A 17,334-nucleotide genomic window follows, 5' to 3' on the forward strand; every position below is an offset into this window, starting at 1 on the left:
TTGTTTTTCTTTGCACCATTCACTGCAAAGTCTAGAGACTGCTATGCATAAAAATCCCAGATCAGCAGTTTCTGAGATACTCAAACAACCCTGGTTGATACCAACAATCATTCCATGGTCAAAATCACTTAGATCACATTTCCATCCCATTCTGATGTTTGGTCTGAACAACAACTGAACCTCTTGACCATGTCTGCATGCTTTTATACATTGAGTTGCTGCCACGTGTTTGACTGATTGGATAGGTGTACTGTACCTAATAAAGTGGACACTAAGTGTATGTTCTGCAAGGTGGGAAGTAGATCAATTGTGCAACTACTTCCCTGAAACCATCTGATCTTCAAATTCTGGCAGTTCCCACCAGTTAGGCTGACTGTTTTTATCTTGTAACGTGCCTGTCAAAAGAACAGGCAATAGGCAGAGTGGGGTAGGGAGTCTAGGTTGGTAAAAAATGAAATCAAATCCTTTGAAAGAGGTGAAATAGGATCAGAAAGTGTAAAATCATGATAGGTAGAGCTAAGCAACTACAAGGCTAAAAAGATGCTAATGGGAGTTATATATGGACCTCCAAACAGTAGCAAAGATGTGGTTTACAAATTATGAGAGATAGAAAATGTATGTCCAAGGGGCATTTTTATGATAGTCATGGGGAAATCATATTGGTGCTGGATCCCAAGAGGAGGGATTTGTAGAAAGCCTTCAAGATAAAGGAAAGCTTAGGGGCCAGTGGTCATAATATGATAGAATTCACCCTTCAATTTGAGAAGGAGAAGCTAAAGTCAGATGTATCAGTATTACAGTGAATTAAAGGGAATTGCAGAGGCATAAGAGAGGAGCTGGCCAAAGTTGATTGGAAGGGGACACTGGCAGGGATGATGGCAGAGCAGCCATAACTGAAGTTTCTGGGAGCAATTTGGAAGGCACAGGATAGATACGTCCCAAAGAAGACAAAGTATTCTAAAGGCAGGATGACATAGCTGTGGCTGACAAGGGAAGTCTAAGTCAACATAAAAGCCTAAAAGAGAGAATATAATACAGCAAAAATTAGTAGGAAGTTAGAGGATTGGGAAGCTTTTAAAAACGAACAGAAGGCAACTAAAAAAGACATAAAGAGGGAAAAGATGGAATACAAAGGTAAGCTAGCCAGTAATTTTAAAGAGGATTCAAGAGTTTCTTCAAAAATATAAAGTAAAAGGGAGGCGAAAGTAGATATCAAACCATTGGAAAATGATGAGGAAATGGCAGACGAACCGAATAAATATTTTGCATCAGTCTTCACTGTGGTAGACAATAGCAGTATTCCAGAAGCTTGAGAGTGTCTGAGTGAAGTTACCATTTCTAGGCAGAAGGTGTTTTGGAAACCGAAAGGTCAGAAGGTAGATAAATCGCCTAGACCGGCTGGTGTACACTCTAGGGTTCTGAAAGAGGTGGCTAAAGAGATTGTGGAGGCATTAGTATAATCTTTCAAGAATCAATAGATTCTGGCATGGCTCTGGAGGACTGGAAAAATGCAAATGTCACTCCAGTCTTCAAGAAGGGAGAGAGTCAGAAGAAAGGAAATTATAGACCAGTCAGTTTGACCTCAGTGGTTGGGAAGATGTTGGAGTCAATTGTTTAGGATATGGTTTCAGGGTACTTGGAGGTACACGATAAAATAGGCCAAAGTCAGCATGGTTTCCTAAAGGGAAAATATTGCCAGTTAAATCTGTTGGAATTCTTTGAAGAAATAACAAGCAAGATAGACAAAGGAGAATTGTTGAATGTTGGGTACTTGGATTTTCAGAAGGCCTTTGACAAGGTGCCACGTGTGAGGCTGTTGAACAAGTTAATAGCCCATGGTACAACAGGATACTGGCATGGATAGAGTATTTACTGATTGGCAGGAGGCAAAGTGTGGGAATAAATGGAGCCTTTTCTGGTTGGCTGCCAGTAACTAGTGGTGCTCCACAGTGGTCTATGTGGGAATGCTTCTTTTTATGTTATTTGGATGATGGAATTGAGAACTTTGTGGTTAAGTTTGCAGACAATTTGAAGATAGATGGAGGGGCAGATGGTGTTGAGGAAGCAGAGAGGCTGCAGAAAGACTTAAATTACGAGAATGGGTAAAGAAGTGCCAGGAAGTGTATGGTCATGCACTTTGGTAGAAGAAATAAAAACATTGAGTATTTTCTAAATGAGGAGAAAATTCAAAAGTCTCAGCTACAAAGGGACTTTGGAGTCCTCGTGTGGGATTCCCTAAAGATTAATTTGCAGGTTGAGTTGATAGTGAGGAAGGCAAGTACAACGTTAGAATTCATTTCAAGAGGACTAGAATATAAACACAAGGATATCATTTTGAGGTTTTATAAGGCACTGGAATGGCCTCATTGGAGTATTGTGAGCTGATTTGGGCCCTTTGTCTAAGAAAGGTTGTGCTGACATTGGAGAGATCGAAAGGAGGTTCACAAAAATGATTCTGGGTTTCAAAGGCTTATCATCTGAGGAGCACTTGATGGCTCTGGGCCTGTACTCACTGAAATTCAGAAGAATGAGTGGGAATCTCATTGAAAACTATCAAATGTTGAAAGACCTCAGTAGAGTAGATGTAGAAAGGTGGTTTCCTATGGTGGGGGAGTCTAGGACCAGAGGGAACAGCTTCAGAATAGAGGGACATCTATTTAGAGTGAAGATGATGAGGAATTTCTTAGCCAGAGAGTGGTGTGAATCTGTGGAATTCGTTGCCACAGGCGGCTGTGGTGGCCAAGGTCATTGGGCATAATTAAGACAGAGGTTCTTGATTAGTCAGGGCATGAAGGGTTATAGGAAGAAGGCAGGATATTGGGGCTGAAGGGGAAATGGGTCAGCCATAGAGCAGACTCAATGGGCCAAATGGCTAATTCTGCTCCTATATCTAATGGTCTTATGGTCTGTGAATCTTGCATTTATTCTGTTCACCCAAGATGCTACAAGTCTGGCACTCAAGGGAAATGTGAATAGATTCAGGGAAACCTATATGACTTTATAACACTTGTTAGAGCTGACAAAAGCTGACATCCTTATTTTCAGACTACCAGTTTATCTTCTATTCTTAGGTTGGATTCCCCATACATTTTTCATATAAATAACATACATCTTGAAACTGATCCAGCTCTATTTATGGAACATAACTTCCTTCCACTTCAAACTCAGACTCTTTTCTTGGGTCTGCATCTTTGCCCTAGCTTGATTGGTTGCTAATCCTGGCTTTCAGACTGATCTCTAAGAGAGATCCTGATGTTTTTCTTTAAAGATTACCACCCATGTTATAGAATCCTTACCTTTGAATTTCCAACCTGTCATTCCATCCCATGTTTAGGATTATAATAATTATTTTATATTAAAATTTTATGATAACCCATACTCTTTGTTAAAGTATTTATGTCACTATCTTTATGTTTGTCATTTCTAGGTCCTGCAATCCAATATGCAAAACTCGTAGAAGTTGTTAGCCGGCAGCCAATCAGAGTCCTGAATGGTGGATATGAATATTTTTCTGCTTGTTATCCGTTCTTTAGGACACAGAAAATATTTTACATGCCACGGGTAAGACCAGTGGGTTGTGCGGAGTCGGAATGTTGAACTGGATGATTTTGAAGCATACGGCCTTCCCCAAAACTGTAAATCCAGTTTTCAAAAGTACAGATCACATTTATGCTTCGTAATTTTTGTATAAATATATCATTTTTAAAGGGAGCAATGGCTTGGAAGAAAGGGAAAAATAATATGATCACAGTGCCCTTCCATACCCACTAACAGATATTAGAGAAAACTCTCCCAGAATTCGCCTTTATTTAAGAAAAGGTATAAGGACAAGCCAGCGACTACAGGCTAATGAACTTTTTATCAGAAGTGGTAAAGCTATTGGAGAGGATTTAGAGAGACATGATCCATCTGCATTTGGAAAGGCAAGGGCTGATTAGGGATAGTCCACATGGTTTTTGTGCATGGGAATTCATGTGTCATGAATTTGACTGAGTTCGTTGAAAAGGAAACCAAGGAACCAGTGAGGGCAGAGCAGTAGATGTTGCTTACAGGGGCTTTAGTATGTTTTTCTGACAAGGTCCCAGATTGTAGACTAATTGGGAGAGTGGCAGCACACGGGATCCAGATTGAACTCGCCAGCTAAATGCAAAATTGGCTTGGTGGAAGGAGTCAGAGGTGGTAGTGAAGGGTTGTTTTTCAAATTAGAGGACTGTGACTAGTGGTGTGCTACAGGGATTGGTGAAAGGTACTTATTGGTTGTCAGATATATGAACCATTTAGATGAGAATGTGGATGGCATGATTAGTAAGATTACAATGACATTAAAATTGGTGGTGTGGTGGACAGTGAAGAAGGTTGTCTGAGATTATAATGGATCAAGAACAACTAGGAAAGTGGACTAAGGAATGGCAGACAGATGGAATTTATCTCAGGGAAGTGTGAAGTGATGCATTTTGGCAGGTTAAAGCAGGATAGGATTAATCAGCAAATGATAGAGCACTGGAGAGTATTCATAGCAGTCATAGAGTCCATTCTCACATACGGATGCGAGACGTGGACACTCACCAAGACTATGCGAAAGTCTGTAGATGGTTGCTATACAGGAATACTCCGGATGGCTCTTGACTTGAGTTGGCAACAGCACATGACGAACGTCGAGCTCTATAACAACCTACCGATGCTCACCACTAAAATTGAGGCAAGAAGACTGCAACTAGTGGGGCACTGTCTACGCCACCCCGAGCTACCTGCCAGCCTAGTCATCACATGGGAGCCCAAGTACGGGAGGATGAACCCTGGGCGCCCTCCCAAGACTATGGTCAACACGCTCCTGGAAGACAGCGGCGCGGCTAATGTAGATGAACTGAACACACTGATGAGGGAGAGGGAGAAGTGGAGAGTCCGTCATCATGCCCGACGCCGGCCCCCTAGGCCTGAGTCAATGTAGTAGTAGTAGGAGAGTATTGTAGAACAGAGACCTAGGGATACAAGTTTATAGTTCCCTGAAACTGGCAATTAAGGTAGACAAGGTGATAAAGAAAGGGTTTGGGTTTACCCTTACTGGACAGGGCATTGAATACAACAGTTGGGACATCATGTTGCAACTGTGGAAGTTGTTGGTGAGATCACACTTGGAATTTTTTGTGCAGTTTGGTCTTTATTCTGAAGGAAAGATGTGATTAAGTTGGAGAGGATGCAGGAAAGATTCATATGGTTGTAGTTTTGACTGGAGGGCTGAAGTTATAAGGAGAGGCTAGATAGACTGTGACTGTTTTCCCTGGAGCAAAGAAGGCTAAGGCATGACTTTATAGAGATTTTTAAAAATCATGAGGAGTGTGGATAAAGTAGAAAGTGATAGTCTATTTTTCCCATGTAGGGGAGTCTAAAACTAGAGGACATAGGTTTAATGTGAGAGGGGAAAGATTTAGAGGGAACCTGAGGGGCAAGCTTTGCATGCAGAGGGTGGTGAGTATACCTGAATGGAGTGAGTACCAGAGGAAGTGGTAGAGGTGGATACAATTACAACATTTAGAAGTTATTTAGACAAGTACGTAGAAGAGGTTTAGAGGGATATGGGTCACATGCAGGCAAATTGGACCAGGTCAGGAAGGCTCCTTGATTGGCATGGACAAGCTGGGCTGAAAGGCTTGTTTCTGTGCTGTATAACTCTATGACGAGAGTCCCCAACCTTTTTTGCACTGCGGACCGGTTTAATATTGACAATATTCTTGTGGACCGGCCAACCGCGGGGGGGGGGGGGGGGGGTTCAAGTAGGGTTAAACTCACCTCAACATGTCTTTTACAGTTAGGGTTGCCAACTTTCTCACTCCCAAATAAGGGACAAAAGTAGCAGTCAATTCCTGGGATACTTTACCACAGGAAAGACTACCATGACCATGAAGCCTTGCGCAGGCACCTGTGTGCGCACGCGTGACGGGTGCATATTTGAAGTGCGCATGCGCGTACGTGCCGATTTTTTTCCCGCAAATTGGTTTTGGCTTAATCTTCCTGACTACACTGTACATACATTATTTCTACTTTATATAGGCTGTGTATTTATCATATCATTCCTGCTTTTACTATATGTTAGTGTTATTTTAGGTTTTATGTGTTATTTGGTAGGTTTTTTTTGGGTCTGGGAACGCTCAAAAATTTTTCCCATATAAATTAATGGTAATTGCTTCTTTGCATTACACCATTTCGGCACGAAAGGTTTCATAGGAACACTCTACCTTAGCGGGGGAGATACGGGACAAGGGCGGTCCCATATGGGACAAACCAATTTAGCCCAATATACGGGATGTCCCGGCAAATAGGGGACAGTTGGCAACCCTATGTTCAAATTCAACAGTGCGTGACAGGGAATGAGGAAAAATGCAGCTGACTCATATCGTTTCCTTGCGGCCCGGTAGCACATGCTTTGCGGCCCGGCACCGGTCCATGGCCCGGTGGTTGGGGACCACTGCTCTATGAGAGTAAATCTACATGGAAATCATCATAATCACTGTTTTTGCTGATAAATTAATCAGTCTAGATATAATAGAGGGGTAAGAAGGTGTTGTGTGCCTCCAATATGTATATACATACATTGAAGGATGTAAATATTTAAAATTCTATCTAATGCATCATAAAAATTAATGTTTTATGGACTAAGTTTACAAATTATGGAAAGATAATTATAAAGGTAGATAAATTAACCTTTGGTAGATAAGCTGGTTAAAAAATTAATTATTATTTAAATAGAAATTTGAGGTAATTGAACACATAAAGCAAGATTTGTTAGAAATGGCAAGGTATGTGATGCGTTATAACATTTGGGAGTTAGTAAAGACTTTGGGGTCATTTACCATTATACCTGCAGTAAGTGTCTACATATTAAAATTTCAAACCAAAACAAAAACAATGCTGGAAACGCTCAGCCATGGAAAGAGAAACAAAGACCTTTTGTAAGAACCTAGAATAAGAGAAAACAAGTTGTGTACATACATCTACTGATGCCTCTGGACACATCTTCAGTGATGTTCCTGGAATCATCGGGTGTTTCGTGCCTTTCAACATCATACACCCTCCTCCAGGTGACCCAGCCAGGACTGATCAGACCCCAGCTTGTGTCCAGATGGCTAGCTACTTATGACTCCATGGCTCCCCTCTTTGAGCCACAGCCATCTTGAGGCCCTCTCTGCCGCGTTGGTGGTACTGTGGATGGCTCTCCTCTTCCTCTCTCCCTCGATGCCCAAAATGCTGAAGGCTCTAACTAAAGAACGGGCTACGAATCCCTCACAACCAACCCCCACTGGGAGACACCTCGCTCTCCATCCAGCCTGCTGACAGTTGCTGACCAGTCCTGCATACTTGGAGAACTTCCTTTCAAAGGCCTCTTCCAAGCGATCTTCCCCTGGGACTGTCAGCTCCAGCAGCACCACTTGCTTAGTAGACTCAGACACTGGGTCAATGTCTGGTCGCAGGGTGGTGGCTGCGATATGGTTGGGGAACTTCACAGCCGTTCAAGGTCCACCAACAGCTGCCAGTCCCTTGCAGAGGTCAGGATGCCTGCAAATGTTCTTTTGGTGGGTATTGGCTGCTCCTGAGCTCTGACAAAGGCAATGGTCTGCTTGGAAGGTCGGGACTGCTTCGCCCACTCAACTCCTGCGCTGATGGCTTCAGCGATGGTCTTTAGGACTTGATCATGCCTCCATCGGTACCGTCCCTCACCAAGTGCCCTTGCGCAGCTGCTGAGGATGTGCTCCAGGGTTCCTTGCCTGGAGCACAGTGGGCACGCAGATGGCTCTGCCTTGCCCCATGTGTGCAGGTTTGATGGGCTTGGAAGCACATCGTACACTGCCTGGATGAGAAATTGGATGCGGTGTGGTTCGGCTTTCCAAAGATCAGCCCAGGCCACTTCCCTCTCAACCGCATTCTCCCAACTTGTCCAAGCTCCCTGTTGCTTCATTGCCACCGCCTTGCAGGTTCTCATCTCCTCCACTACTGCTCTCACCTCCTCCTGAAATAGACGACACCTTTCCTTCCCTCTGGTGTGCATTTGGGGAGTTGGAAAGGATCCTAGCCCAGCTCGGCCTCGTGTGACCACTCCCAACAGCCTCCTGTGACGCAGCCTTGCCTCTGCCTCCTGAACAGCTTCCTCTGCCCTCCACTTCCTGCCAGTCCTCACTTGGATCCCTGCTCTAGCCACCTTCGGATTACTTGAGTCTCTATACTGTATCACTTCTCTGGCTCTTGTTACCTTGAATTTTTCCTCCAAGGCAGTGGTCCCCAACCACCGGGCCATGGACCGGTACCGGGCCCCAAAGCATGTGCTACTGGGCTGCAAGGAAACGGTATGAGTCAACTGCATCTTTCCTCATTCCCTGTCACGCACTGTTGAACTTGAACATAGGGTTGCCAACTGTTCTGTATTTGACGGGACATCCCGTATATTGGGCTAAATTGGTTTGACCCTTACGGGACCGCCCTTGTCCCGTATTTCCCCCACTAAGGTAGAGCGTCCCTATGAAACCTTTCGTGTCGAAATGGCGTGAAGCGAAGAAGCAATTACCATTAATTTATATGGGAATAATTTTTGTGCATTCCCAGACCCAAAAAATAACCTAACAAATCATACCAAACAACACATAAAACCGAAAATAAGTAACACTAACATATAGTAAAAGCAGGAATGATATGATAAATACACAGCCTGTATAAAGTAGAAATAATGTATGTACAGTATAGTCAGGAAGATGAAGGCAAAACTGATTTGTGGAAAAAAATTGGCACGTATGCGCATGCGCACACAGGTGCCCACGCAAGGCTTCATGGTCATGGTAGTCTTCCCTGGGGTAAAGTGTCCCGGGATTTGACTGCTACTTCTGTCCCTTATTTGGGAGTGAGAAAGTTGGCAACCCTAACTGTAAAAGACATGTTGAGGTGAGTTTAACCCTACTTGAGCACCCCCCCCCCCACCAACCCCGGTCGGCCGGTCTGCAAGAATATTGTCAATATTAAACCGGTCCGCGGTGCAAAAAAGGTTGGGGACCCCTGCTCCAAGGATTTGAAGGGCAGTTGCAGTTTGTTGTGATGTCCATAGTGTGCGATGCTGCTCAGGCTCTTTGGCAGCCCCAGCCATCTCCTGAGGTGGTTGCTAACCCTCTTCTCTAAGGTTTTGACTGTCGAGATCGGAACTGCATAGACAAGGAGGGGCCGCAGGATTCTGGGAAGAATGCCATGCTGATACACCCAGGCTTTAAACTTCCCAGGTAGGCCAGACTTGTCCACAGATTTCAGCCAGCCATCCAACTCGGTGCAGGTTGCCTGGATGGATGTTGTGTTCCTTAAAAGGAGGAGGAGAAGAAGAAGATGGCAGCACGACGCAGCGCATGCGGCCTCTCCGGTGAATGATATCTGTAATCCGTCAGGTAGGGTACCATGCACAATTCTGATTTGATGGAGACAGACATGAGAGTACAGAGGACCATCTGGACAAACTTCTGAAATGCCCGTTTCGCTGCCGCTGCTACTGTGGTAACCGGAATCTCTGGAGCAGAAGGCCCCAAATCCTCGGCTTTGCTTGTTTCAGCGGCCAGGGAGAAGTCGATGGTACTCGGGAGGCTGTATCGGAGGGACTGGTCAGAGGCTCAAAGTTTTCGGATAGACGGACTCAGTGTCAGCTGTGGTCGGCTGCTTCCAATGCATCGGCAGTTGTCGGTGCCTGGAGGTTTATGGCAGGGAGTTTCTCCTTTCTGCCACCTGCTATCGGGGACTTGGGAGTCGATCGGGACTTGGGACTTTTTTTTTTTACCATGCCCATGGTCTGTTCTTTATCAAATTATGGTACTGCTTTGCACTGCTGTAACTATATGTTATAATTATGTGGTTCTGTCAGTGTTAGTCTTTGGTTTGTCCTGCTTTTCTGTAATATCACTCTGGAGGAACATTGTATCATTTCTTAATGCATGTATGCATTTCTAAATGACAATAAACGAGGACTGAGTGTTCTCATAATCTAATCTAACAAAGAGCTGTCAAAAACCTTGCCTAAGCTCTTGACTGGCTTTTCTGTGATGGTTGGGATGGCTGTGCCTGCGATGCTGAACCAGAACTCGTTCTCCACCTTCCCTTTCCTCAGCACCATCAATCTTGATTTGGCAGGTTTGAAACACATCTGGGCCCACTCCACCAGCTTTTCAAGCCCCTGCAGAATCCACCGGCAGCCTGGGACTGATTCTGTGGTGACTGTGAGGTCACTGATAGGTGGTTGCCGTCGAGCAGTATTCATTCTGGGCCCTCTGCAGTCTGGTTCAGCAGACTTAGTGAGCATGTTCATGACTAGGGAGAACAGTGTCACTGAGATAGTGCACCCTGTGATGATGCCGATCTCCACCTTGTGTCAGGTTGATGTAATTACTGCTGAAGAGACCCTCATCCTGAAGTTGCTGTAATAATCAGCGATAAGGTCTCTGATTGTGCTGGGGATGTGATATTTGGTCAGTGTGAGCTGCACCAACTTGTGCGGAATGGAGCCATATGCATTTGTCAGGTCGAGCCACAACACTGACAGGTAGCCCTTGTTCTCTCTGGCCTCCCTGATGAGCTGTGTCACCACACCGGTATGCTCCAGACAGCCCGGCATCCCTGAAATGCCACCCTTCTAGACTGATGTATCAATATAGGTGTACTTTGCTAAGTAGGTGCATAGCCGGTTAGAAATGGCACTGAAGAAGATCTTCATCTCGACACACAGCAGGGAAATAATGCGAAACTGGTCTATCTGGGTGGCATTTTCCTCCTTTGGGATCCACACCCCTTCAGCTACTCTCCACTGTTCTGGGATCTTCCCCCTTCTCCAGAAGATTCTCAGGATCTTCCACAGATGCAGCAGGAGTTTGGAGCAGTCCTTGTACACTTTGTACAATGTGCTGCTTGGTCCTGGAGCTGAGCTTGCCCTTGCTTTGCGGACGACCTCTCTGACTTCCTTTAGCTACAGCTCTGACATGTCAAACTGCGCATCCGGTTCAGGTGGGTCTACTAGGAGGTTGCACTCTCCTAACTCCTGCTCTCTTTCAGGATCATTATGTATCTTCTTCAGATGTTGGTCTATGTCTTCCTGTGAACAGGCCAGTTTCCCACTGTGCTTCTCCATCACCCCCACCCCCCCCAGCAACTCTCTTGGTGAACTTGAAGGGGTTGGTGATAAAGGCAGCACGTTTTCGGGCCCTTTCACGATGCTGCCTCCATTGCCACTCTGCCCGGCAGAGGACCCTAATCTTCTTTTGTAGTATGCACATCAGCCGGGCCAAGCCAATGCGCTCCTCCTGCCTCCTTTTATTGGGACTTCAGCGCTTTCATCTCCTGCCTGATGTCGTGGATCCTCAACGCTCTTTGGTTCTTCGAGTAAGGTGTTTTGGAGCCTTGCTTCTCCTCTCCTCCAAACCGTTCAGCTTGTAAGTTAATTTTAAGTTACAGAGAAGGTAGGGAGGGGAATATCTCTTATAGGGTGAGTCCAAATTGGGAGATAGGTTGTAGTGGTCATCTGTTTGGTGAATTAATGGGAGTGGTAAGAGACTGAGAATACAAGCAAAGAAACATAGTGAAATGCAGGGCTGTAGGATATGCCCAGTTGGCCTGGCTATGCTAATAAAGAGATACAACCAAGAGTCAATATCACAGAACTGACCATCCTGCATACAGGTAGAGAAAGTGAGATACCTTGTTGGAGAATTTATATCTGGAAAGCTACAACATGCCCCTCCGTGGGATGAGGTGTTGCTTATACTTGAATTGAGCCTTTTTATTACCATACAGGAAGTGGTAGACAGATCAGCTAGAATGGGTGTGGGATAAAACATTAAGATGGCAAATAGCCCAGAATTGCATCAAGAACAGAATGTATCTGATCCATAAAGTAATCACCCAATCTAAATTTAGTTTCTCCAGTTTAGAAGAGACCACATTATGGGCACAATGTAGTACACAAGGTTGGAGAAAGTGCAAGTAAGTCAATGCTTCCACTGGTGTTGTTGCACCTAGATGGTGGGAAGGTCAGGTCTGTATCTTTTGCAGTTGCATGGGTAGATGCAGTAATATGGGGATGAAAAAATGGACCAGACAGTAGAAAAGGGAGCAATTCCTTTGAAGTGCTGAAAGTGGAGGGGGAAGGGAGGGGAGAATGGTGATGGAATCTTGTTGGAGCAGGCAGAAATTGCAAAGGACGATCTGTTGAACGTGGAAACGAGTGGGGCAGAAGATTAAGGGGATCCCTGTCTTGCTTTGTCCAGGAGGAGATGGCTATGAACTGAGGCGTGGGAGACTGATGTGATGGGTTCAAGAACCCTGTCTGCTATTGTAGATTCCACCACACCAACCCTCACATTCAACTGATCTTTTTGCAATTTCCACCAGGTCCAACTAGTTTGTCATGTGCTGATTTGGATTTATGGCCAGCACGTAACAATCATGCTTCATAAAGAAGTGATCAGTAAATTTATGACTTTATGTTCACAGACCCATGGGAGATGTCACTCACATGTGGGAAATCTCTAATCCTAGCAAGAGCTAAGAAAAGCTAGCAGTTCTGCATGGAACCCCTTGCTATTTCCTTGTAAGATCGGTTTATTAACACATGACAATTCTCTTGCAAACTGTTGCCTACAGGAGTTGGATGCCTTTGAGCCGTATCCAGTTGAGATTTTGCCAGCCAAACTTTACATGAGTGACTACAAACAATCCTGTAATGCACAAATTCGGAAAGATTTGAAGATAAAGGCATATGTCAACCTCTGTCATGATAAAGAGATATTGTGAGTAATTGAAAGGTATTCTTTATTTTGAAGATGTTCACACACTGAGGCTGACATATGGAAAGTCTATGATAACAATATGAAATCAATGAGGTTTATGTCTTGTACTGTGGATAAATTGTCACTGTAAAAAGAAACTGAGACAAGGATGCAACGATGCGGATTGAAATGTAGGAACCCTGCAGTATTTTTGAACTCATGAGCCTTCAGCTCGTCCACTACTTACACATGAGAGTCTACAGAAACCTCTTCATCCTTGCATACCTGAAATCCAAGATACAAATTTGCCAGATCCTCATCAGAGAATTGCCCTGTATGCAACATAACATTGAACTCCTCCAGCAGACAATGTGCTATCTATCAGAGTTTAATTTGACCACTGCAAGGACAAACGTCATAGATCAGGATGTTACTGTACCATCATTACGTGGTTATCTGCTGGTTACTTTGATTTATTCCCACATCTTTAAGCTGAGCTGGGAACTTAATTGTTGACTTTAAATTACTGCTGAATGATTAGGGGCAAAAAAAAACACAAAAGAGAATTGCGGGGAATGTGTTAGAGGGTTACCAGGAAGTGAGGAGTGAGATAATAGAATGATACCATTCATCTGCTGAAGACTGGCAATGATCTGATGGGCTGAATAGCCTCCAGTGCTAGAGGTTGCATGTTGCTGCTGCTGCCTCATAGATCCATGGCCCCAGGATTAATCCTGACGCCAGGTGCTGTTTGCATGGAGTGTGACTGTTCTTCCTATGACTAAGTGGGTTTCTCGGGTGCTTTGGTTTCTTCCCACACCTCAGGTAACTAAGTGTTGAAAGAATCAAAACAGGAACTTGAACAGCCACAGGGGAAGAAGATGAAAATTGGACTGATTTGTCTGCCTTAGGGAGCTAGTATGGGCTCAATAGGTTGAATGGCCCCCTTTTGCATTGTAATAAGTTTGTCAATATGACTAACAGAAGTCTGAATGAGAATAACAAGGAACAGATGAACACTAAGAGTACACCCTTTCTTACCCATGATATTGATATTTACTCCCAGGACAAGAATAGATTTGATTCCACAGAACTAACAACGCACTTCTAATAGAATTCTAATAAAAACTTTTTAAATTAAAAATATTTTGATCTAAGTATTTTGTGTAGCCTTCATAAGTATAAACATATGTTGCTTTATCCATGAATCCAATGATGTAATTAATTACAGCCATGATCTGATTAATTAGAATTGTTTTTAGAACAGAATATACTGACTTCCTGTGCATGTATATAGATAATTCTGTGTGTGTGTGTGTGTGTGTGTGTGTTTCACAATTCACAATGAGAAACGGCTGTTTTACTCTGTTTATCTTTCTTTAGCTTTGCAGGAGATCAAAATATTACAGTTTTACACATTTCTTCTTCCGATACCACTGATTTTTTCATCCACTTTCCACTGATTTGTAACTTTCTTGGTAAGTTTAATTAGTAACCCTGTTAATGTTGAATTTCTTTTGCTGCTTGTTAAGGTTATGTGTTAATGCAAAAAATAGTTTGTACCCTTTAACTTAAATCTATTTTTATTCTTTTGATGAATGGTGAGCTCTTGCACTCTGTGTATCATAAAAAATAATAACGAACATTTGGGAAGATGCAACAAAAAAACAGAAAAATGCTGAAAAATTACTCATTAGGTCCTGCAGCATCTCTGCAGAGAAAAAATGAGTTAGTGTTTCAATCTATGACTTTTATCATCACCTCTATTTCTCTATTTCTTTGTAGAGCTGCCTAACCCACCAAGTATATATTTGAGCTCCTGTTTTCATTTTAGATTCGTACCATTTGCTTTGCATTATGGACGATCAATTTGTTCTTAGGCCAGTAAGTTTCACTGAGGCAATTTATCAATTTATGACTCTTTATGCCAATTTTGCACACTGCAGAGTGAGAGTGATCAGGGCCGGGGAATAAAATGTTACCCATTTCATAAATCAAAAAATAGGTAAAGCAATCATGGCTTGGGTGTAGAAAATTCAAACATTGATTAAAATGTGGCAGCTAGTGAGATACTAATTTAATTAAGTATTACTCCAAAGAAAGAGTGTACTCGATTTAGACCCGCCTGCCTATTAGTAATCATTAATTTGAATGACATACCAATTTCAACATGTTTAAACATAGTCACAAATGTGACATCACTCTTTCTCCAATGCCACTAAACCCAACCTTTACAGGCAGAGCTCTATCACAGACTTTGTTAAAGTTCAACAGAGGCTCCTGTAGAGGCTTGCCCTTGGTGACGTAGGCTCTCCTACTAAAGTCATCAAAAGCATTGATATAATATGCCTAAAACCAGTCACTGCCTACAATGGCTGCTTTGTATTTAAAACACAGTTCTTGGGAACTATACCCAAGTTATAAATCTTCCCTTCTATACTGGCCTCTACAAATCTTGTGCATCCCATTAAGTTGAAGAAATCAGAAGCATCCAATGCGTCACTTGCTCCATCTCAGCTGATACTACAAGGTACAGCATAGCAGTTCATGTTTTATCTCTAGATCCCATTGGATTTCTAGATGTTCCGCAATGTGAATAAATGACTTCAGGATCTACAGTCCAGGTACTCCCCTAATTAATGATGTGTGTTAATATTTTTTAAACTCTACAGCAATTGTTTTGATCATTTATAATTAAGAAATCTATGCTGTTACTTAACACCTGACTTTGAGGGGTTCCAGAATCGCACTCTATTACTTTCTTGCACACAGATGAACACTTGGATAAAGGTGCTGTATGCGTAGTCTCCACTCTGGGTATAAGCCGCTGCTGTACTACAGTGATGGCCTACCTCATTCATTCTCAGAAACTTCCACTAAAGGTAAATGAGACCATTATATGAAAAAATATTGTTACGTTAGAACCAACAGCCACCCTGAGCACAATACTGCAGAATCACAGAACAACTGTTCGAATATCTGAATGAACATTTTTATTGCTGTCATTTGATGAGAGCAGTAAAATGAATATTTGCTGATTATTTAAAAAAGATAAAAATAGAAATAAGACTAATCACGTCTTTCCATTCAGTTCTGATGAAGGAATATTGATCTTCCAGTAGTTGTGGTGTTATTTCAGATTTCCGGAATCTGCAGTTTGTTAATTTTCTATCACTAATGATGCCACTCTGTCAGACTGCATCATTGGAAATATTTTTCTTTCACTGACATTGGCCAATGTGAATATAAAATCATTATTGAACCCAACATTTCTGGCCAGCAGTGAAATGGACTGAATTACAATAGAATAGGAAACCAGAAACATCATATTTTCTATGATGAAGTGTAACTCTGCTTTTTATTTTGGAAACATTCATGAGAAATATTTATTCTGGGACAATGCCCTGAATGCTCTTTAAATGGAATCTTTTTTTTCTTTTCCACCATCCCAATGCAGGGAGTAGAAGTTTCTTCTTCCTTCCATAGGTTGAGAGTGGATTTCTATCTTCTTTCTTCTTTTACATTTATAATCCCAAATCTTTAAATGACTAAGATACTTAATATTAGGGACTTGGGACCAGCGAACCTTGATAACCTATTTTGTTTAGCTTGACAACAGCTAGCTGGCAGTGATTACTTGCAATTGTGTCCACCTCACTTCTAGTTGAGTTCTCACAGTTGACATCAGCATCAGAGCTCTTTGCAGAAGTCTGGAATCAAGCAGAACTGATCCGGCCTGAAGAATTGGCAGTTTTAATTGGTAATTAAAGAAAGATCAGAATTCAAATAAATATTTCTAAGTAATAATCAGCAAAAGGTCTGGAAAGGAGGCAGTTGCATGCATTGCTGCATCCTCCACTCTTCCCCATCCCTGAATCTCAACTAAACCCTACCATGTTTGCAAAGAGGAATATTGCACCAATCACAGCTTCCTAAATTATTTTATGAGAAATAGATAGTGTTTTGTTTTGTTTGTATCTTTTTGAAAGCAGCATTTGGAGATGACTTATGTGTACCTCAATGTTCGTCCCCCTCAGGTCATCTGGGCGCACGTACATAAGTGCAAAGAAACCATTCGCCCGCGTCGTGATTTTGTACTTCAGCTTTCTCAGTGGGAGGAACTTGTCCTAAAGCAAAAGATCACAGATGTCTCTGACCCTTATTACTGAACTGCTATGTAATAACTGTCAATGCAAACATTCTCCACCGTCAAAACAAGATTTGGAAATGTTTCTGTTTTTTTAAGAGATTAAATGATTTGATAGCTGGAAAGATACCTATTTATAATAAAACTCATTTAAATTATCTTCATTATTTCTAATTATAATGACATTTATATAAATAAATCAATGCATCTTGAATTATAATTTACATATTTAATGTTATAGTTTAAGTAGTGCTTAACTGTTATATTTCAAAGGTACATTCAATGTCAGCAGAGCATGTTATACTGCAATGGGGCTGGTGGGATCTGTACAGAGTTGGCCAATATGCAAGATTTAGTTCGACCTCTGCTAGATCAATATCTTTTCATCAAAAATGGTCTAAGCTGTTAGAATGA

At 42.5% G+C, this 17,334-nt stretch overlaps 1 protein-coding gene across 2 annotated transcripts in view; it reads left to right on the forward strand.

Annotated features, from left to right (window-relative positions):
• Positions 1-17,040, forward strand: part of styxl1 (serine/threonine/tyrosine interacting-like 1) — a 46,192-nt gene extending 29,152 nt beyond the window's left edge. For both annotated transcript variants that reach the window (XM_072243160.1, XM_072243161.1), the window contains 5 exons: positions 3,428-3,561; positions 12,649-12,794; positions 14,157-14,251; positions 15,546-15,655; positions 16,811-17,040. In XM_072243160.1, coding sequence (XP_072099261.1) covers positions 3,428-3,561; positions 12,649-12,794; positions 14,157-14,251; positions 15,546-15,655; positions 16,811-16,942 — 617 coding nt within the window. In that variant the 3' untranslated portion in view covers positions 16,943-17,040. The remainder of the gene's footprint in view (positions 1-3,427; positions 3,562-12,648; positions 12,795-14,156; positions 14,252-15,545; positions 15,656-16,810) is intronic.
• Positions 17,041-17,334: the final 294 nt, after the last annotated feature.

Source organism: Mobula birostris, chromosome 25 (assembly GCF_030028105.1).
Source record: "Mobula birostris isolate sMobBir1 chromosome 25, sMobBir1.hap1, whole genome shotgun sequence".
Taxonomy (NCBI): domain Eukaryota; kingdom Metazoa; phylum Chordata; class Chondrichthyes; order Myliobatiformes; family Myliobatidae; genus Mobula; species Mobula birostris.